The 22,322-nt window shown below is 38.7% G+C and overlaps 1 protein-coding gene across 1 annotated transcript; it reads right to left on the bottom strand.

Moving 5' to 3' along the window:
* Positions 1-8,252: 8,252 nt before the first annotated feature.
* dmrt2b (doublesex and mab-3 related transcription factor 2b) lies at positions 8,253-11,880 on the bottom strand. Its single transcript, XM_057841914.1, has 4 exons — positions 11,770-11,880; positions 11,058-11,319; positions 9,624-9,729; positions 8,253-9,380 (listed from the first exon to the last, which is right to left on the bottom strand). The coding sequence occupies exons 2-4, from the start codon at positions 11,232-11,234 to the stop codon at positions 8,551-8,553; spliced, it is 1,113 nt and encodes a 370-aa protein (XP_057697897.1). The 5' UTR covers positions 11,235-11,319; positions 11,770-11,880; the 3' UTR covers positions 8,253-8,550.
* Positions 11,881-22,322: the final 10,442 nt, after the last annotated feature.

The raw sequence follows: 22,322 nt of genomic DNA, 5'->3' as shown, positions 1-22,322 counted from the left end.
GTTGTTTTTTTGTTGTTGTTTTTTTTTTTTTATCCCAGTGGGAAAATTCAGTAAACCTTTATTGCATGGAAGAAACCATAACAAAAAATTATTCTTTGGCTAAAACAAAATAGAAAGAAACCTCTCATACTGACAAGAAACCAATGTTTGTTGTTGTTTTGCGTGCTGATACCGACTGTTACGGGCGGGTGTAAAGGAAGGCAAACCAATCGTCTTGCCCTTCTCACATGCTTCTGGCCTGAGTGGCTACTAATTGGCCTGGCCAGCCTCTTGTAACCAGCGTACAGGAAACCTGTACCATAATTTTAGGACTTTAAGCCGCTACTTATTCATTTATTTCGAATCCTGCGGCTTGTTGTCCAGTGCAGCTTATTTGTTGATTTATTTGTGTTACTAACAATAACTTAATTTGACAGCAGCGTCATAAGACCGTCATTTTTTTGACATGACACTAACATGGGCATTAGTGAATGCTTATGACAGATGTCATTAAGTGTCACCCAGCAAATTATGTCACTAAACCAATTTATGCATCTGTTATACGCATATATATATATATATATATATATATATATATATATATATATATATATATATATATATATATACAGTGCCTTGCAAAAGTATTCGGCCCCCTTGAACCTTGCAACCTTTCGCTACATTTCAGGCTTCAAACATAAAGATATAAAATTTTAATTTTTTGTCAAGAATCAACAACAAGTGGGACACAATCGTGAAGTGGAACAAAATTTATTGGATAATTTAAACTTTTTTAACAAATAAAAAACTGAAAAGTGGGGCGTGCAATATTATTCGGCCCCCTTGCGTTAATACTTTGTAGCGCCACCTTTTGCTCCAATTACAGCTGCAAGTCGCTTGGGGTATGTTTCTATCAGTTTTGCACATCGAGAGACTGACATTCTTGTCCATTCTTCCTTGCAAAACAGCTCGAGCTCAGTGAGGTTGGATGGAGAGTGTTGGTGAACAGCAGTCTTCAGCTCTTTCCACAGATTCTCGATTGGATTCAGGTCTGGACTTTGACTTGGCCATTCTAACACCTGGATATGTTTATTTTTGAACCATTCCATTGTAGATTTGGCTTTATGTTTTGGATCATTGTCCTGTTGGAAGATAAATCTCCGTCCCAGTCTCAGGTCTTGTGCAGATACCAACAGGTTTTCTTCCAGAATGTTCCTGTATTTGGCTGCATCCATCTTCCCGTTAATTTTAACCATCTTCCCTGTCCCTGCTGAAGAAAAGCAGGCCCGAACCATGATGCTGCCACCACCATGTTTGACAGTGGGGATGGTGTGTTCAGGGTGATGAGCTGTGTTGCTTTTACGCCAAACATATCGTTTTGCATTGTGGCCAAAAAGTTCAATTTTGGTTTCATCTGACCAGAGCACCTTCTTCCACATGTTTGGTGTGTCTCCCAGGCGGCTTGTGGCAAACTTTAAACGAGACTTTTTATGGATATCTTTGAGAAATGGCTTTCTTCTTGCCACTTTTCCATAAAGGCCAGATTTGTGCAGTGTACGACTGATTGTTGTCCTATGGACAGACTCTCCCACCTCAGCTGTAGATCTCTGCAGTTCATCCAGAGTGATCATGGGCCTCTTGGCTGCATCTCTGATCAGTTTTCTCCTTGTTTGTGAAGAAAGTTTGGAAGGACGGCCGGGTCTTGGTAGATTTGCAGTGGTCGGATGCTCCTTCCATTTCAATATGATGGCTTGCACAGTGCTCCTTGAGATGTTTAAAGCTTGGGGAATCTTTTTGTATCCAAATCCGGCTTTAAACTTCTCCACAACAGTATCTCGGACCTGCCTGGTGTGTTCCTTGGTTTTCATAATGCTCTCTGCACTTTAAACAGAACCCTGAGACTATCACAGAGCAGGTGCGTTTATACGGAGACTTGATTACACACAGGTGGATTCTATTTATCATCATCGGTCATTTAGGACAACATTGGATCATTCAGAGATCCTCACTGAACTTCTGGAGTGAGTTTGCTGCACTGAAAGTAAAGGGGCCGAATAATATTGCACGCCCCACTTTTCAGTTTTTTATTTGTTATAAAAGTTTAAATTATCCAATAAATGTTGTTCCACTTCACGATTGTGTCCCACTTGTTGTTGATTCTTGACAAAAAAATTTAATTTCATATCTTTATGTTTGAAGCCTGAAATGTGGCGAAAGGTTGCAAGATTCAAGGGGGCCGAATACTTTTGCAAGGCACTGTATATATATATATATATATATATATATATATATATATATATATATATATATATATATATATATATATATATATATATACATACATACATACATCTGCAGCGCTGCAATGCATGCTAGGAGGCATGTTGGACAACAACATTGTTGACAGCGGATGGCAGCAGAGGATGACTGTCTCCCCCTACGGAGCAGTGATGGCCAAAGCTTTACGGCCAAGTGATTAAAAGCTTCATGATGGTTCATTTGGTCTTGTGACAGTCGTATGATGCCGCTGTCAAATATAATGTTACTGGTTAATATCTTTTGGTGTAAATATCACATAATACAGTGAGGATAGCTGTGGCTTATAATCCAGGGCAGCTTATCTATTAACAAATGCTGTTTTCGTGTCAAATTTGTTGGGTGGTGGCTTATAGTCATGTGGGCCTTAAAGTGCGAAAATTACGGTATTTAAAACGAAAAAAAAAAAAAAGACAGAGGCGCAGACCAATCATTGAGCTGGCATAGGTGGAATTGTCCACCCTTGCCCTATAGCCAGTCCGGGCCTGCACTACACCGTAATTTAAGATTCAGAAATTTATCTTAGCAAACATTTTGGGAAACTGTTGGGATTCGCAGAATGGAAACGATCCCTATGCAGACACAGGGACGGTGTAGCAATGAACGAAAATGCTTTATTTGCGTCCAACACAAAAGCAGTGGAGCTTTCTGATCGGGGTAGTCGAGTGGGCGTGAGGGGATGAAACTCGGAAGGAGGCAGGCATGAAATCCGACAAGGGGCGCGCAAAAAACATGACCTAGGACGAGAGCAAAAATGTCGTGAGCCGGTGATCACAAAAATAAGTAAAGAATGGGTGACGAGAATTTTGGAAGAAAAGACTCTGGACTTCTGTTCATGCTGAGTCGTGGTTCAAAGCCCTGTTATCATTATACGGTATCATGAATGAAAATGAAGATCAGCAACCGAGGTTTGTGCCAAACAAAGCTTTTCGACTAGGGATAACGTAAAATAAATCTGAAGTTGAAATTAGTCCAGGGATGGGCAAACCGGTCCTCAAGGGCCGCAGTGGATCCTGGTTTTTGTTCCAGACAGTTTAACCAATGAGGTTTCAGCGGAAACAAAAAGTACCTGACTGCAATCAACTGATGGTACTTGTAAGAAATCAGACAGGTGAAAGGCTGTCCTCATAATGGCTTTGAACAAAATCCCGCACCCACTGCGGTCCTTTGTGGAATAGTTTGCCCACTACTGTATTAGTCATTCACAAAGAGAGCTAAACTGCAGGATTTGAGTGGGGGACTACAGGAACGAGATGCACTGAGAGTGAGAGTGTGGAGTTTCTGAACTGAAAACATGTTTCAGCTGGTTGGGAGTGCTTTGTCAGCACAATAGTTTTCAATCAGTAAAGGTCTCGGATCCTTTTGCCCTTTCGTCTCTTTCCCTAGCCTGCAAAAGAAATATTATTATACCCGTCATTACTGATTGAAATACTCCCAAAGAATGTAAAGCAATGAAGCCAGTCTTTCTGTGCCAGGCACAATTCTATCAAAAATGAAGACAAGTGTTGCACATTTTATGAAGAGAAACTCTACCAAGATGCCACTTAAACTCCCAAAGGACAAACAGAAATGATACATTGAGCATGAATGAGTTTTGCCACTTGCTTTGTAGCAGAGATATATTTTTCACAAAAGTCATTATCCTTCTTTTGTGATGTACGCTTATCTTTTAACCATAGGAGATGAAAATGCGCTTTCACCAAAAAAAAAAAAAAAGATTTTTTGGGGACAACTCTATGCGGATATAGTACAATGCAATACAATTTCGAAAGGTAACTGCTTTCAAAGTCATATCCACGTATTTCTTTGTCAAAGCTAGCCCACAGCTTGTCTGTGAAGCGATAAAAAGGCATTCCGATGTGATGGTAGATATAAGCAAACAAAGAGTGTGCTATCACCTGTGTTGACGCCACAAGGTCCAGAGTTGTTAACCGTATCTAACCTCCATCTCAGCAAGATTACAGAGCAGAGTAGAAAAAAAACGGGAGGAAAAAAGTGAAAAGCGGATTTAGATTAAATGCATCTTCAAATAAATTGCTTGCGCCTGGTTAAGCATACAAAAAATGTTACCTTGGAAACACTGACTTTGTCCTTCCCGGATCAGTATATGATTGAGTTATTTGGTGATTATGTCTGAAGGATTTTACAATGTGTTTGAAAAAAAAAAGTTCCAGGATGTATGTCACAAAAGACACAAAAAAATACTTGAAATTCAAACTACATATTTTTTTATGTAATCCTGCAGACATCCAATGTACATCCCAGTCTTCTCTGCCACATCTTCATTCTTTCCTGTAAGGATTCCTGCAGGATCCTCCACAACTCTATTGTCATATGGTCATCCTGATGTTTTCAAAACAAGACGGCTTCAGTTTCCCTCCATGGCCCCTTGAGCTTGGGAAAGTAGGTGTAAAAATCACATGGAGCCAGGTCAAGTGAATGAAATTTGCACCAGCAGGGCAATATTTTGCTCAGCCAGCAACTGATGGATGGTCAACAAATTGTGAGCGTAACACTGTCATGGAAAAGTAGGCCAGATTTCTCCTGCCAAAACTTAAATGCGGCATGTGAATGTGGTACGATCTCTTTGTAGACATGCTGCATGAATGATCATCTGGCCCACAAGGAAGGGGAAAACTATTTTTTCTATTTGAATATATCCCTTTTGAGACCAGTCCTGAACATTTCTTTAAAGTGCGTACGACGGGATAAAAAAAAGTCTTAAATAGTATTATTATATGAATTAGAATCATATTTTGAGACAATTTGACTATATAGAACAATTTGGCAAAGCACAGATCAGTGTGTGTTTTAATCCGCCGTCTAGCCACGCCTACCATTATAGGGCTGTAGCGTCCCCAAACAGGTGGATGACGTCAGCGGGAGAACAGTTTCATCTGATTTAGTATGCAGCCCATTGAGGGGGAATTATTCAAAACGAGGAAAATGCGACGAAGTGAGCCGCAAATGTCATTGTTTCAGTCTCTCTACTCCAATATTTTTAAAGGATATTCTTTTTATCGAAGTATTTTTCCCAACTGCTAAATAAATGGTATGGTCAAGACAAATAACAATCTTGTGCTAAATGGAATATGAAATAATAAAAATGCATTCATTCAGTACGACATGGCAATATTACTCCATAATGTTAAAAACTGTCGACTTCACCTTTACTGTCGCACCTCCCAAACTTGCCATAGTTAGTCAGGCTTTTGAAATTTCCCTGCCCCCCCGGCTTCCGCGAATGTAAACAAACCAAGAGGCGTGACAGCTAGCCGACATGCTAACCCTAACCGAGTGACGTTTCAAAGTCTTATTTTTGCTTTCGAAGCAAAAAATCACACAAAACTCGCCCAGATCATGTCACACTACCGCGGGGTTGTCGATTGTCTTCGCCGATCGGCAACCCCGGCGGAGAGCAAGTTACAGCTCATTCCCCTGCTACTACGGACAGGGGAGCTCGCCGGGGAAGCAGCTGGAGAGTACCAACGTCAGAGGAACGTGTAGCTGCCACATGGTCAACACGAATATAATGAAAAATAATGCTTTACTATACGGCGATGACATAAACAAAGAGCGGCGTGCAGTTGTTGTGCAGCCAACATGACAGAGAGAATGTGTCTTAGGAAATCTTTTCTACCTGCCCATCCATGATGAAACGTAAGTAAATAGTCCTTTATTTAAAGAAAGTTTGTAATGTTTACTTTGCAATTGCTGTATTCGCGGCCATTTATAACACAAAGTTGCAATATCTGATCGGGTTGAAAATTTGACAGAACACCTGGCACATGAAGAGGGCATTAAACCGAGTATCGTGCTCTCCCGGCGGGGGGATGTGCGACAAGCCGCCGGTGTCCTCAGCCGAGTCGACAAGGAGCATGTCAGCCACAAAATGCAAGCCACCTACGTATTAAAATGATTCCAGTATTTGACATAATACAAAACACGATGTTTCCTCACTTCCTCATAAGTCCAATGCTCCCACAGTGGTAGGGCTTGTTTTGGCTAATATCCACCGGTGAATGGGAACCTTTTGAAACCCCCAAAAGGCTCACATGCCTCTCCTTGGTGCGGCAAAATTTTTCTGCAGCCGTTTGGCTGGCGTGATGCGAAAAATAAACGAATTAATCCGCAAAATCAGCTGAATCCGCAGTCCTTCTCATACAACAGTACGGCTGGACAGTGAAGAGGACTCCTTCTACCGTATACGTCCCAGCGCCCTCTTTCTCAGCTCGAGACGGGAGCCGGAAGTCACTCATTTTCATGGTGCGGGATTCAAAAAAACGGTTTAAAAAACTAAATAAATATAGCGATCGCTTCCACACACATCCAAGTGGTTCATTTCATTCAGGAGCATAAAATACCGCGGAAAATATGAAAAAAATATTCTTATTGCTGTCATAGGCACTTTAAATAAAACTCATAACCTGAATTAACAACCATAACCTGAATTAATAAGAGAAATGAACAAATTAAAAATATGGTTCAGTAATAATAAATTATCATTAAATCTAGACAAGACAAAAATAATATTATTTGGGAACTGTAAAATCGATGTACAGTTGAAGATAATGGTAGATGGGTTAGAAATTGAGAGAGTACATGAAATCAGGTTTTTGGGGGTAATTATTGATACAAAACTTAACTGGAAACAACATATCAAATATATACAGCGCAAAATTTCACGGAACATTGCAATAATAAATAAAGCAAAGTAAGTACTGGATTTCAAATCTCTCCACACTCTACGTATATGGTTCACCAGTCTCTCCTTACTTGCAATACAGTGTCGAGGTATGGGGCAATAATTACAAAACTTCGCTATATTCAATAAATGTACTGCAGAAAAGGGCATTACGGATCATACACAAAGCTGGTTATCAGGACACACTATTTCTTAAGTCAAAAGTGCTCAAGTTTTCGGATATTGTACAATACCAAACAGCACAAATAATGTTCAAAGCTATAAGAAATTTATTACCTCACAATATTCAGCAGTTTTTTACAAACTATGAAAAAAGTTACAATTTACGGGGATATTGGGACTTCAAAGTACCCAGATTTCGGACGACAAGGAAAAGTTTTTGCGCATTTGTATGTGGGGTGAGACTACTGAAGAATTTTCGTGTGGATTTAAAAGAATGTATAAATATAGGACAATTTAAGAAACTGTATAAAGATATGATTTTCAAAAAAATATAAGGATGAGGGAGATATGGATAACAACTAGGGTGTTGTGCTTTTTGTGATATGGGACATTGTGGTTATTTATTCATTTATCTATGTTTTCTAGGCTGATTAATGGACTGGGCCTTGCAACATTTGTGTATAGGTAATATGCAGGGTTACATGGTGAGATTGTTTAGGTGTTAAACAAGAATGTATATAATTAAATGTAAGGAATTGAACTGATATGTCAGGACTTAAGGACATGGGGTGGGAGTTGATAAGTTATACTTCTCACTCCTTTTCGAATACTCATATTTTGTTTTTCTTTTCATTATTGTTACCAATTATTGGTACCTATGTATTAAGTATTCGAAATAAACATGTTCAAACAAACCATTCAAACAGCACTGTGAGTTAGCATGCTCCACTGTTTTCAAATAACATACACGTCTTTTAGTGTCTTTGAATTTTTTATCAAATGCTATTTCCTGTAGTTTTTAAATGGGTAATAATTTTTTTGTCTCTAGATTCAGACCAGACAGCTTTATTACAATGTTTTATTCAATAATATAACAGCATTACTGAGGAAAGACATAAACCCAAACACTCAATACTTAATGTTATGTTCAACGTTTTTGGTGAAAGAATACTTACAGACAGCAAATCTATGGGTGTTGATAACTGTAAACATGATGACTGACGAGGTTAAGAGTTTATTCAGGTAATTCTTATAACTTTAATATAGGACATTAGAACATATTTCGCATGTACCTTAATTGTATTGCCAATGTCGTATTTATCATATAGGCTTTCTAATGATCATGTAACCATAAGATAGTACATCTTTATGACAATTTGCAAAGGAGTGGTGCTAGGATAATAGAAAACATGTTACATTTTGGCACAGTATATATTGTGTATATATATATATTTTTTTAAATACATGTGGGAGGTTTCAGCATTGGGGTTGGATCTGAACTCTGCCAGTGCCATTCTAAATTTAATAGAAAGCTGCTCCTGTCAGTGTAATACAAAGTCATAGTGATCGCTGCACATAAACAAAGCCAAGTACTTTCCATTGACTTGTCAGGCCCTTAGCAGAGCCTCCACTGAGAAAGGTAGTGGCTTCACAGCTGGAGTTCTGCCCGAGCTGCCAGGAAAGCTCTTGAAAGAGTCTTCACGTGGATGTGTCAAGGCGGCAGGAGTGTCGGCACACCAGTCCCTCGCTGTCAGCGCTAACGGATCAAAGGTCCTGCTGGGGGCCTTGACATTTGGCAAATCCAGGATCTCCTGATCTGATACAAAAATAGAGTGTGTGACACTAGAGGCTCTAATTTCTCTTGGTTTTGAGTGAGCTTTGGTGAGGTCCAACAAAGTGCTACCATAGTGTTTGAGAGTTTGTTGTATAGGCAGCTGTATGAGCTCTGATGTATCTTCCTTTTCGCAGTCTTTCCAGGTATGCTGCACTTCATCCTTATAATCTTTGGCGTGGCCAGACCTTTTGTGGAACTGAGAGTCACCATAGTCACATTTTGAAAATGCTGTGCTCTTAAAGTGAAAGCAGTGGTAGAAATGGAAGTCCCAGTCTTGACGAGGCTTGAATAAATTATTACACACAGACCCAAAGCTGGATGTCCCTGCAGATAAAGGGACTTTGTTGAATGACTGCAAACTTGGTGTGATAGGTAGAGGCACTTGATAAAGTGAGGGGACAAAGGTCCTGTAGGGAAAGCAAAGGTCACTCTGGAACTCTCTCTGTTTCAGCTCCCGCTCCAGCATCACATTCTCCAGCTCCTTGTCAGCAAATGTCCGTCTTTTCCTCATGCGGGCACTAATGGCAGAGCTTGTAAAGTGTGTATGGTCACACTCTGTCTTAGTTGAACAACATGAACTCTTGCCTTCCCGTGGTGTTAGCCCTGTACAGTTTCCAGAAACACATGTTCAGGTCACATTTGTATTCATTGAGGTCATTTGAAAATAATTATGTCATCAAAAGTATTTGCACTTATCTAGCCCATCTATACAGTGCCCTTCACACTGGTGAAAAATGAGCTTAACTGCTGTCTGGTTGCCCTTACTTTATTTTGGTTGCCATGGAAACAGCTAAATCCTTAATTTATAACTCACTGACGAATGAGGTGGATTTGATTCAACTTCACCTTGCAGGATGCTCTTGCTCTGCACCACACTTGGTTCAACTGCCCCAGTAGAGCGCTGAAACAAAGTCTTCTGTGAATGAGTTGCACACTTTACACCCCTCTTACCCTGGAATAAAGGTAACAACAACAAAAATACTTTTGGACACAGAGAATCAATTGGCAAAATAAATAACTTCTGTGGTACGTTTTTATTACTTTTTTTTTTTAATACACAGTATAGGCTACAGTATATAAACGTCACAATATTTTGCTGTTTGGTATATAGGAGGTGAGAACTAGTATAAAGTTATATGAAATCTATTATTAACATACTTGCACATACATACTATTCTTAAATTTTACAGTATTGTTTTTTTTTTTTTTTTTTTTTTTTTTGTCATTCCGTTTTGTTGCTTACCCTCTAATTGTGTCATTCTTCAGTACCCTAAATTTCTGTTATGCGTCCACCTGCTTCCCAACATCAAATTGTGACAGTGTATATGTACAGTATAACAATGGCTCAATCTTTATCATTCTTTTCTCATGGTATTCTATACAGTTATCTAAAGATACTAATAATTTAAGTTAATGTAGCTTTACAGTAAATGTAATAATGAAGAGTTGTTAATGATTGGTATACTTTCAAAAAGTTCTTTATCTAGATTCAGAAATCAGGAGCAACTTTTGGGTCAGTATCATTTAAGGACAATTACATAAATTAGAATCAAACTCACAACCTTCAGGATAGAAGGCAGCTTAAATGAGCCTCACAATTGGATTGCAAACAGAAACTGCATTGCTATTAAACATATTTCGTGTGCTTTGTAACCCCTAATACAGTGACAGCACTCCAAAAATATTATATAAGAGATACACGACACAATTTTAGTGATATATTGTATTGTTCCTAAAAATTTTTTAGCATACCACACAAACTAGCTGCCAAATATTAAGACCTATTCAATTAAAATGGTACAAAGCAGAACTTGACATTCAAGTTAACCTGGCAAGCTGCACTTTTGCTGACACACTCTTTTGAAGGCATCAGGAGTATAAGGCTGAAACTAAATTCCTACAATTTAGGGATCACACAAATATTTCAATTTCATTTTACTAAAAAAATGAAGTATTGACCACAAACTAATAATTCAAGTTAATTCAACTAACTTAAATAAAATATCATATGAATGCTCAGAATACCTATAGTCACTAATGTAAGAATTTTAGTTGCTGCTTAAAATGTTAAGTTGGCATGACTCATAACAAGTTTATATATTTTACAGTGATAGGCCCCAAACAAAATAATGAATTATTCTTTCTACAGAAACTTGTCAGGAGACAACAGTCCCCCAAATTGGTTGGATCTTTATTTTATTTTTCATAAAATATTGGTCCCCCTCTTGGCTGCCTGACCATCCTGACACACAGGCTATAATTTTGCATGCGCCCTCTCACCTCCGCAGCCTGCTGCCTCCTCAGTGCGACCTGCGCGGCCATGACGCGCTGCCGCTGCACCACCAGCAGGCAACAGGCGCAGCCGCAGTCCCTCCAGCGGCACAGGCGTTTGTGACCTTTCAAACACGAAACCACGCCGTGATTCCGACAGCGAGCGCATTTGGGACTCCGGGTCATCTTGAGCGGCTTCTCCTTCTGCAACGATGTATTCTCTCAGCAGTTCCCGCAGGTCAGCGCTGGACTGTCGTTCACTCCAAAACGTCTGTCAGGATTTGTCAGGAAAAAAAATAAATCCTCGTGTTTAGTTTGCATCAAAAATTCCTGCTGTTTCCAGCTGCCGGCTTCGACCCAATGGAGTGGACCTCAAGCATTGAATCACATCTATATGTTAGAATTAACCCAAATGCTAGTATATTGTAAAGCAAAACAATTTTAATTCACATCATTATGTTACATTAGAAACACATTTAAAACGTATGCCATTTAATTAAGTCACTTACTATTTCATAATTGTAAAATAAATTACCTTACTGGAGTATTCAATTCTCATTTGCAATTTAAAGTCGCAACCCAAAAGAAAAAAAATGCATATTCTTGGACTCACTAGACACATTAACAGTGTGGTCCTTGCGCGCGAACTCCTACTAAACATCAAGCACTGATCCAACCTACAACTGTAACTGTGTTTTAAGGTGGAAACTTTGCAGCCTACCGCCAGACGTCTGAAATTTTAAGCCCCTCTCAGCTGCTATCTGACGCGCCTTCTAAAAACAAGAGGGCCACAGATGCTTCCAAGTCCTTACACAGCGCCTGTAAACATTTGGGGGAGTCCACCTGCAAGAAAGGTCACTTTCTCTATTTAAGCTCCTCACCTGACCTGCCTCAATGTGCCCGGCCCACCCGGGAAGTTGTCTTTGCCTCAACTTGCTTGGTTTGGAGACAAGACACATGAATAAATGCATTACGGGCTCTAGATCAAATGTTAAGAAAATACATTCATAACATTCATATATAGAAAATCAGGTTAACCCCTTCTAGCCTAGCGTATCACATTTGATACACTCATATTTTGAGACTAATTTAGAATTTTGAAATAAAAAAAAAAAATAAAGAAAAAGAAAAAGAAAATGATGGATGCCAGTCAACACATGCATCTGCAGGTTCCATGAGAAAAAAAAATCTGGATTTAGCTAGGTTATAGATATTAGAGCGCTTATTACACATATTCATTTTGATATTTTTTTTTTTTTTTTTTTTTTTTTTTTTTTACAAATTTGAAAAAAGTATCATTAGGACCTTATTTTTTAAGTTTTCGGATTCTCTGACAAATGCTTCATGTAGCAGGCATTAAAGGGTTAAAGCACCGCCTCAGCTAAAGTCCAATACAAGGTAATTTTTAATTAATTGCCTGATGTTACAAATAAGGATTTCTATATCTAATATCTTGTGAGATTGTTTTATCAATTATAGTAGTTGTGTGTGCTGTTGACGAATATAGATGATTAAAATCCATTTAGTACATGTGGTACATCTATTATTTATGTAATTCTGAGTCGGTATGGATGGAATTATTGTTATACGCAGATGACATGCAATCTCACTGAGTGAGATAGTGTGAAAAGTGCGCTTCCTGCTGTTCCCCACGTGTTATTACATTCGGTATAATTACTGTATTGCCCCCCAAAATTCAACTCTCATCAGAACTGACCAATCAGAAAAAATGCAATTTCACTAATATATTAATTTACAGTACAGGCAACAATTCACAGTTAAAAAACAAACAACAACTTTCTTTTAATTTAAAAATCAAATCAACTTTATTTCTATATAGCCCTTTACAAAAACTCGAAAGGTCCACAAACTGCTTTACAACAACAATATAGTTCATAATAAATAAAATGTAGGAAGGTATTATGCAATGACATTGAGAAAAAACAAAACAAAAACGAAAACATAAACAACACATCGTGATAAAAGTCAAAACACCAAATAAAACAATAAAACAGATAAAATCCAAAGCATTAAAACACGTGAAAAATAAAACCAGGCTACCCTAGTCTGGATAAAAGGCAAGTCTAAAAAAGTGGGTCTTTAACCGTGATTTTAAAAGGCCTAGATTCTTAATGTTGCGGATTTCAGGGGGCAGGCTGTTCCACAATCTGGGGGCAGCAAATGCAAAAGATCGATCACCCCACTGTTTAAGTCTCGACCTTGGAACTTGCAAAAGAAGCTGGCCGGTAGAACAAACAGCCCTTCCAGAGTTACGGAGGGTAAAAATCAGCCAGACCATTAATAGAATTAAAAACAGGTTATTTGACCAACTCTCGTTTTGGACTGATCAAATTGCACATTTGTAGTGTGTCTGTTAATTAGCACACATACAGAGGGGCAAATAAGTATTTAGTCAACCACCAATAGTGCAAGTTCTCCTACTTGAAAAGATTAGAGACGCCTGTAATTGTCAACATGGGTAAACCTCAACCACGAGAGACAAAGTGGGGGAAAAAACAGAAAATCACATTGTTTGATTTTTAAAGAATTTATTTCCAAATTATAGTGGAAAATAAGTATTTGGTCACCTACAAACAAGCAAGATTTCTGGCTGTCAAAGAGGTCTAACTTCTAACGAGGTCTAACTAAGCTTCATTCGTTACCTGTATTAATGGCACCTGATTTAACTCATTATCGGTATAAAAGACACCTGTCCACAACCACAGTCTGTCACACTACAAACTCCACTATGGCCAAGACCAAAGAGCTGTCGAAAGACACCAGAGACAAAATTGTAGACCTGCACCAGGCTGGGAACACTGAATCTGCAATAGGTAAAACGCTTGGTGTAAAGAAATCAACTGTGGGAGCAATTATTAGAAAATGGAAGACACACAAGACTACTGATAATCTCCCTCGATCTGGGGCTCCATGTCAGATCTCACCCCGTGGCGTCAAAATGATAACAAGAACGCTGAGCAAAAATCCCAGAACAACACGGGGGGACCTAGTGAATGACCTACAGAGAGCTGGAACCACAGTAACAAAGGCTACTATCAGTAACACATTGTGCCGCCAGGGACTCAAATCCTGCACTGCCAGACGTGTCCCCCTGCTGAAGAAAGTACATGTCCAGGCCCATCTGTGGTTTGCTAGAGAGCATTTGGATGATCCAGAAGAGGACTGGGAGAATGTGTTATGGTCAGATGAAACCAAAATGGAACACAGGTTCTCGTGTTTGAAGGAGAAAGAATACTGAATTGCATCTGAAGAACACCATACCCACTGTGAAGCATTGGGGTGGAAACATCATGCTTTGGGGCTGTTTTTTCTGCAAAGGGACCAGGACGATTGATCTGTGTAAAGGAAAGAAAGAATGGGGCCATGTATCGAGAGATTTTGAGTTAAAATATCCTTCCATCAGCAAGGGCATTGAAGATGAGACGTGGCTGGGTCTTTCAGCATGACAATGATCCCAAACACACAGCCAGGGCAACAAAGGAGTGGCTTCGTAAGAAGCATTTCAAGGTCCTGGAGTGGCCTAGCCAGTCTACGGATCTCAACCCCATAGAAAATCTGTGGAGGGAGTTGAGAGTCCGTGTTGCCCAACGACAGCCCCAAAATATCACTGCTCTAGAGGAGACCTGCATGGAGGAATAGGCCAAAATACCAGCAACAGTGTATGAAAAGCTTGTGAAGAGTTACAGAAAACGTTTGGCCTTCGTTATTGCCAACAAAGGGTACATAACAAAGTATTGAGATGAACTTTTGGTATTGACCAAATACTTATTTTCCACCATGATTGGCAAATAAACTCTTTAAAAATTGTTTTGACTCCTACCTAAGCACATTTCAATGAGCCATCTATTCACTTATCTAGCAGAAATATGAATGATTGTTACATGTGCTAATTGGTCCAGCAGTGGACTAAACGTGAAGAACCACAGTATACATCCACTTATAGCAAAAGCTTTGTGTGAAGTGCACCACTCAAAAACTTACCCAAACACATGGAATTCCATCAACAGTGGCATTTTGTTGTGACAATTCCTGCCCCACTCCCCATCCTCCCTACTCTTTCGACTATGACCTGAGGTTGTGCAGACGCTTGTGCTGCCCAACATGTATACAATAGAGATGAAGTTTGACAGCATACTCCTCTCTCTCCTGTTTGGCCTGTCAGCATGTCCTGCTCTGTCTGCCTCTCCATCCATGCAAAGCACCCTCAATCATCTTCTGATGTTACTCAAACTAAACAACAAAGACAGATAACCTGTGAGCAACCCTCAAGGACAGCTACTCCAACTTTATGCATTGTGCTGACGTTTAGAAGAGGTAAGTAAACACTGGAGCTTGTAGACTGCCCCCCCCCCCACCCCGAACAAAATCCTGAGCTGAATTTTAAGACTCTTCAAAGAGATCAGTAAAAACATTGGTTTGCATTTCACGATGCCTTTGCACAAAGCTTTTAGTAGCTTTATCCACCACTCCTAAAGAGTATGGAGGACACCTGAGCAGTTATCAGCACAAAGCAGATGCCAATAAGCTGACAGCTTTTGCAAGAGAGGTTAAACCTGCACCTGGGGAACGTTTTGGGCTTTCAAGCTTGGTTAAGTCATGATTGTACACACATTACTGAAATAAATACACCTTTAACACCATCATATTAGACACAATGAGGCTGTATTTTTTTTTTTTTTAGGTTTTCATTTGCTGTGCAAATATTGTTAGTCAGAGACGGCCTTTCGACTGAGGCTTTATAACACAGTTGTCAATCTCAAGACCCATGAGCCAGATCCAGCCGACCACATAATCTTGTGTTCCCATGAAAGCAAATAATGTAAATCTACTTCATGTTTCATGCTCACATACCAAAACTGGGGTTCCTACAGGTTTCATTAAGTGAAATGTAAGACTTTGAAAACATTTAAAAGCATTTAGTATATACAGTGGTATGAAAAGGTATCTGAACCTTTTGGAATTTCTCACATTTCCGCTTAAATCAGCATCAAATGTGATCTGATCTTTGTCAAAATCACACAGATGCAAAAACAGTGTCTGCTTTAACTAAAACCACCCAAACATTTACAGGTATAGGTTTTCATATTTTAATGAGGATAGCATGTAAACAATGACAGAAGGGGGACAAATAAGTGAGTGAACCCTTTGCCAAAGGAGGCTTAAAGAGCAATTGAAACCATTTTTTTTACCAAACAATTTAAGTCAGTTCAAAAACCATTGTTGCTGGTTTAATGTTCGCAAAAGGCACTTGGACACTCCACAGAAGTTTTGGTTGAATATTTTGTGGACTGATGAAATCAAAGTTGAATTGTTTGGGAGTAACACACAACGTCATGTGTTTAGGAAAAATGGAACAGCTCACCAACATCAACACCTCATCCCCACCGTGAAGCATGGTGAAGGGAGCATCATGATTTGGGGCTGTTTTTCTGCCTCAGGGTCTGGACAACTTGCAATCATTAATGGAGGAATGAATTCAAAAGTTTATCAGGATGTTTTGCAGGAAAACCCGAGGCCGTCTGTCAAGCAGTTGAAGCTAAAAAGAGGACACAGAAGTAAATTAACTTCAGAATGGTTTCAGAAGAACAAAATACAAGTTCTGGAGCGGCCAAGTCAAAGTCCAGACTTGAACCCCATTAAGATGCTGTGGCATGACCTAAAGACAGCGATTCACACCAGACATCTCAGGAATCTGACAGAACTACAGCAGTTTTGTAGAGAAGACTGGGCCAAGATGAACATGTTGTTAAATGTTTTCTGTGGTCTTTGTTGCTCCAAGTATGATTTGATGTATTCCTGGTAACCACCCGCCCTAACACTTGCCAATTTATTTGCTATTCGGCGCATTTCAGAAGATTTCATAAAAATAGTTCTCCATCTGCTTTGTTGCATACAATACACTATTTTGACAGTATTGCCAAAATGCCACGAAATCAAAGGAATCTGACTGAACTACAGCAGTTATGGAGAGAAGAATGGGCCAAGATTAGTCATGATCGATGTGCCAGACTGATATGCAGCTACAGGAAGCGTCTCGTTGAAGTTATTGCTGTCAAAGATAGGGCCACAAAATATTAAATGTGATGGTTCACTTACTTATTTTTCCTTGTTTTTTTTACACCTGACTTAAATTGTTTGGTAAATTTTACACCTGACTTAAATTGTTTGGTAAAAAAAAAAATGGTTTCAATTGCTCTTTAAGTCTCGTTAGGCAGAGGGTTCACTTACTTATTTTTCCCCCTTCTGTCATTGTTTGCATACTATCCTCATTAAAATATGAAAACCTATACATGGTTGGGTGGTTTTAGTTTAAGCAGACAGTGTTTTCATGATCCATGTGATTTAGACAAAGATCAGATCACATTTGATAGTGATTTTATACAGAAATGTGAGAAATTCCAACAGGTTCAGATACTTTTTCATACCACTGTAATTTAATGACAATTCTGGGGCAAATTTACAGACAACCTCATGAAAAATCATTAACTCCTAGAATGATGGAAAAATTCTCAGGCACACGTTTATTCAAGTGAAGAAATACAAGACTTTGCAGAACAAATTGAAAGTCTTTTAGCAGCGATTTGTCAAGAATGATCCGTTTAATACTTTTTTAGGGCTCCACAGGAAAACTGAATACTGCAGATTGTCATGATAAAAAATGTTGAGCTATCCAAGATTTTTTTTTTGTTAACAGGCTGCTGATTTCAAAATCAGGTATCAATTTATTGTGTACAGCATGTAATATGAACTATGAAAGAATGATACATTACAGACTACACTTTTCAAAGTGGGGCAGTTTTGGCATATTACTTCCCCAATCAAGAGGTTGTGAGTTTGATTCCCCCACACTGGTGACCATGTTGTTGAGTCCTTGAGCAACTGTTATGCCTTGTGTTAAGTTGTATTTGGTTGGTGCCCAAGTGTGTCTTGTCATGTGGTTATCCATTGATTTCCACTGCCTTTTTTATGGTGAATGATGTGCCCTTGCCTTATGAAGTCAGCGGATTCCCAACAATATACTTTTCACCAGCTGGTAGACAAATGAAGCACAGGTGGGTGATATAAAAGGGATTGGTGAATACACATGAAGCAGGCACAACAGGTGAAATCAATGGATAATCACACGATAAGACGCACTTAGGCACCAACCAAACACAATTTAACACAAGGCATGATGGCAACATACTGAACCCCACGTTGCTCCTGATGCCACTTCATTAGTTGTTGTTGTTGATTGATTGAGGAAATGGTGTCAAAGCCCTTTGAGTATCTTGAAGGCAGAAAAGCGCTATACTTTAGCAGATTTACCATTTAGAGTGCTTCACACACACATTACATAATATGCCAGCAACGCCGTACAGATACTCCGGTCCCCAGAAACAATATGTGCTCGGCTGAAGATTTTCAGTGTATCACTACTAAATACTCACTTGATGACAAAGTTGGCGTCATTGTGCAAATTTGTATGTCTGTAGTGATTGTTTCCATAATGTCTGACGTCATCATTGCAGCGTACAGAGATATTTCATAATTCATATCGCCACCAAAAATACACTAGTAATATCTGCGGCGGTATGATACGGCATGGGTTTAAAATGAACCAATAAAAATATGGGTACATGGATTGTTTCACGTCATTATTGTTTTATCTGTTTGTATTTCAAACCAAATCGCTGATGTCTTTTTAGTGGACTAGGTTCACTTCCTTTTCAGTAATGGTCTCAATGTAAGTGTGGCTGGTACGCTGTCTTCATACACTATGTGTGATTGACAACGATTTCAGTGTGGACCCTACATCTCTTCTAAGGTTAGCTAAAAAAAGAACAGTTTCCTGCAACCTTGAAGAGGATAAACAAATGGTGGGTGATGGGTGAAATTTCAGCTTACAAAAAAAAACAGAGGTTTGCCAACATAATCATGTATATGTAAATTTGAATGTATTTATCACAAAGCAGAACATTTATTAACTCAATGCAGCTTTCGTTTGCATCTCACTCCACTTAACAAAATAACTTACTGATGAGAAATAAAAAGGCACCCAGTCTTTATTTTCATAAATCAGATACCTGTACTTCTATAATAGCAAAACAGAGGTTCCCCAGGTGTACGTAGTTGTCTTTCTATTTGTATCAGCTGTACCATATTGATTGCCCCCTTGCATTATCGCCCCTTTGTTTTTCAGTTTGTCTCAGGCCATTGAGCAAAAGGCTTTGAGACTGGAAAGCAACGTGGTTTTACAGACATTAAAAAGCACTCAGTCGAGACATAGTTACCATAATATTATGGGCCTTTTGGTGAAGTTCCTAAACAGTGGTAATAAAAAGTAAATTAAATTAATAAAAAGGTTTCAAGTACAAATGTTTCCTGCCCATTATTTGGCTTTAATTATACTACCAGTCATGTACTGTATCTGGACACATCTTTTAATGTCCATTCCTGTATCATTATTTCATCAAACATTTCTATGAATCCAAGCACATTTATGTATCGTGCTTGCTAATAGAGCATAATTAGTCTAATGTAAATTCAGACCATTTTCATAACAGAGCCTTTGCCGGAAAAAAAACATAGAAACATCTAATATTTCCCTTTACTAAGTCAAACTAAGGCATATTTTTTGAAAGAGAAAAAATCATTTGAACAGGAAAGTCTTGTCAAGTCTTGATTGGCTCCAATGTGACACTTTGCTGCTCAAGAAGACATACAGTATTTAATCAGTCCTCGCTGAGAAAATGAATGTTTACTTGTACAAATTGATACAGCATTTGTTATATGCAATATCTACATAATATCAGAATGAAATATGTGTGTGAATGGTTTTGTGGCTTGTTAGTTTTGTGAAACCTGGTACTTAAAACCTAAAGCGTAGGTTTGGTCTCAACATTGATATGGACTATATAACAGCATAACCTAAATGTACACTTTTTGCTGGGAAACGGGACATTAATAAGACCAAACAGATTGAATAAATGGGGGTCAGGACTACATTTCTCAAGAATATGAACCTGAATAATTGATAGGCTAAATGATCAATGAAAAATAAATCTGTATTTACTTATACTAACTTTAATGTGTATTGGTTCAGGTGATACACCGTTCGATTTAAACCTTTGTTTTCAAAAACTACTAAAAAAAAGCACAATTTTGAAAACTTCCAGAATACATTTCTGGATTTTATTAGCAAATTTGAATTAAAAATATTTGAACATAACTTAAATTGTATTAACATAGAAAACAAATACAAACTTGTTAATAATCTCTTAACTATCCAGAATGAAAAACATAGACAATGGAGTGGCCTATGGACAGATGTTTATCTAAATTAAGAAATTAAATATAGCTGAACATTTTTTTTAGTCATGGTATAACAAAAATAAATTAAATGGAGCCTTCCTTTATGTAAAACACTACGGCTTTTGTCCACAAGCATAGCTAAACTCAACAAAAAAATGAAAACCTTTTAGCTCCATTATGATTTAATGGATGATTATCCAAAACCATGTCTGCATAGGCTGCAAATAAAAATATTTTTAAATAAATAATGTAGAAAATAAATGAATAAATTTTAAATAAATACAGTGCCTTGCAAAAGTATTCGGCCCCCTTGAATCTTGCAACCTTTCGCCACATTTCAGGCTTCAAACATAAAGATATGAAATTTAATTTTTTTGTCAAGAATCAACAACAAGTGGGACACAATCGTGAAGTGGAACAACATTTATTGGATAATTTAAACTTTTTTAACAAATAAAAAACTGAAAAGTGGGGCGTGCAATATTATTCGGCCCCTTTACTTTCAGTGCAGCAAACTCACTCCAGAAGTTCAGTGAGGATCTCTGAATGATCCAATGTTGTCCTAAATGACTGATGATGATAAATAGAATCCACTTGTGTGTAATCAAGTCTCTGTATAAATGCACCTGCTCTGTGATAGTCTCAGGGTTCTGTTTAAAGTGCAGAGAGCATTATGAAAACCAAGGAACACACCAGGCAAGTCCGAGATACTGTTGTGGAGAAGTTTAAAGCCGGATTTGGATACAAAAAGATTTCCCAAGCTTTAAACATCTCAAGGAGCACTGTGCAAGCCATCATATTGAAATGGAAGGAGCATCAGACCACTGCAAATCTACCAAGACCCGGCCGTCCTTCCAAACTTTCTTCTCAAACAAGGAGAAAACTGATCAGAGATGCAGCCAAGAGGCCCATGATCACTCTGGATGAACTGCAGAGATCTACAGCTGAGGTGGGAGAGTCTGTCCATAGGACAACAATCAGTCGTACACTGCACAAATCTGGCCTTTATGGAAAAGTGGCAAGAAGAAAGCCATTTCTCAAAGATATCCATAAAAAGTCTCGTTTAAAGTTTGCCACAAGCCACCTGGGAGACACACCAAACATGTGGAAGAAGGTGCTCTGGTCAGATGAAACCAAAATTGAACTTTTTGGCCACAATGCAAAACGATATGTTTGGCGTAAAAGCAACACAGCTCATCACCCTGAACACACCATCCCCACTGTCAAACATGGTGGTGGCAGCATCATGGTTTGGGCCTGTTTTTCTTCAGCAGGGACAGGGAAGATGGTTAAAACTGACGGGAAGATGGATGCAGCCAAATACAGGAACATTCTGGAAGAAAACCTGCTGGTATCTGCACAAGACCTGAGACTGGGACGGAGATTTATCTTCCAACAGGACAATGATCCAAAACATAAAGCCAAATCTACAATGGAATGGTTAAAAAATAAACGTATCCAGGTGTTAGAATGGCCAAGTCAAAGTCCAGACCTGAATCCAATCGAGAATCTGTGGAAAGAGCTGAAGACTGCTGTTCACCAACACTCTCCATCCAACCTCACTGAGCTCGAGCTGTTTTGCAAGGAAGAATGGGCAAGAATGTCAGTGTCTCGATGTGCAAAACTGATAGAAACATACCCCAAGCGACTTGCAGCTGTAATTGGAGCAAAAGGTGGCGCAACAAAGTATTAACGCAAGGGGGCCGAATAATATTGCACGCCCCACTTTTCAGTTTTTTATTTGTTAAAAAAGTTTAAATTATCCAATAAATGTTGTTCCACTTCACGATTGTGTCTCACTTGTTGTTGATTATTGACAAAAAAATTAAAATTTTATATCTTTATGTTTGAAGCCTGAAATGTGGCGAAAGGTTGCAAGGTTCAAGGGGGCCGAATACTTTTGCAAGGCACTGTACAAGTCATCAGCCAATCAAATGTGAGTTTGAGGGGGGAAATAGA

The sequence above is a fragment of the Corythoichthys intestinalis genome, chromosome 7, assembly GCF_030265065.1.
Source record: "Corythoichthys intestinalis isolate RoL2023-P3 chromosome 7, ASM3026506v1, whole genome shotgun sequence".
In the NCBI taxonomy this organism is placed as follows: domain Eukaryota; kingdom Metazoa; phylum Chordata; class Actinopteri; order Syngnathiformes; family Syngnathidae; genus Corythoichthys; species Corythoichthys intestinalis.
This window is presented reverse-complemented; position numbering and strand designations above follow the sequence as displayed.

Coding starts and splice junctions, on each gene's coding strand:
- dmrt2b (XM_057841914.1), bottom strand. CDS start 11,234: ATGACCCGGAGTCCCAAATGCGCTCGCTGTCGGAATCACGGCGTGGTT. Junction 9,730..11,057: donor GGAGGCAGCAGGCTGCGGAG/GTGAGAGGGCGC, acceptor CCTTTATTCCAG/GGTAAGAGGGGTGTAAAGTG. Junction 9,381..9,623: donor GAGCAAGAGCATCCTGCAAG/GTGAAGTTGAAT, acceptor GAAACTGTACAG/GGCTAACACCACGGGAAGGC.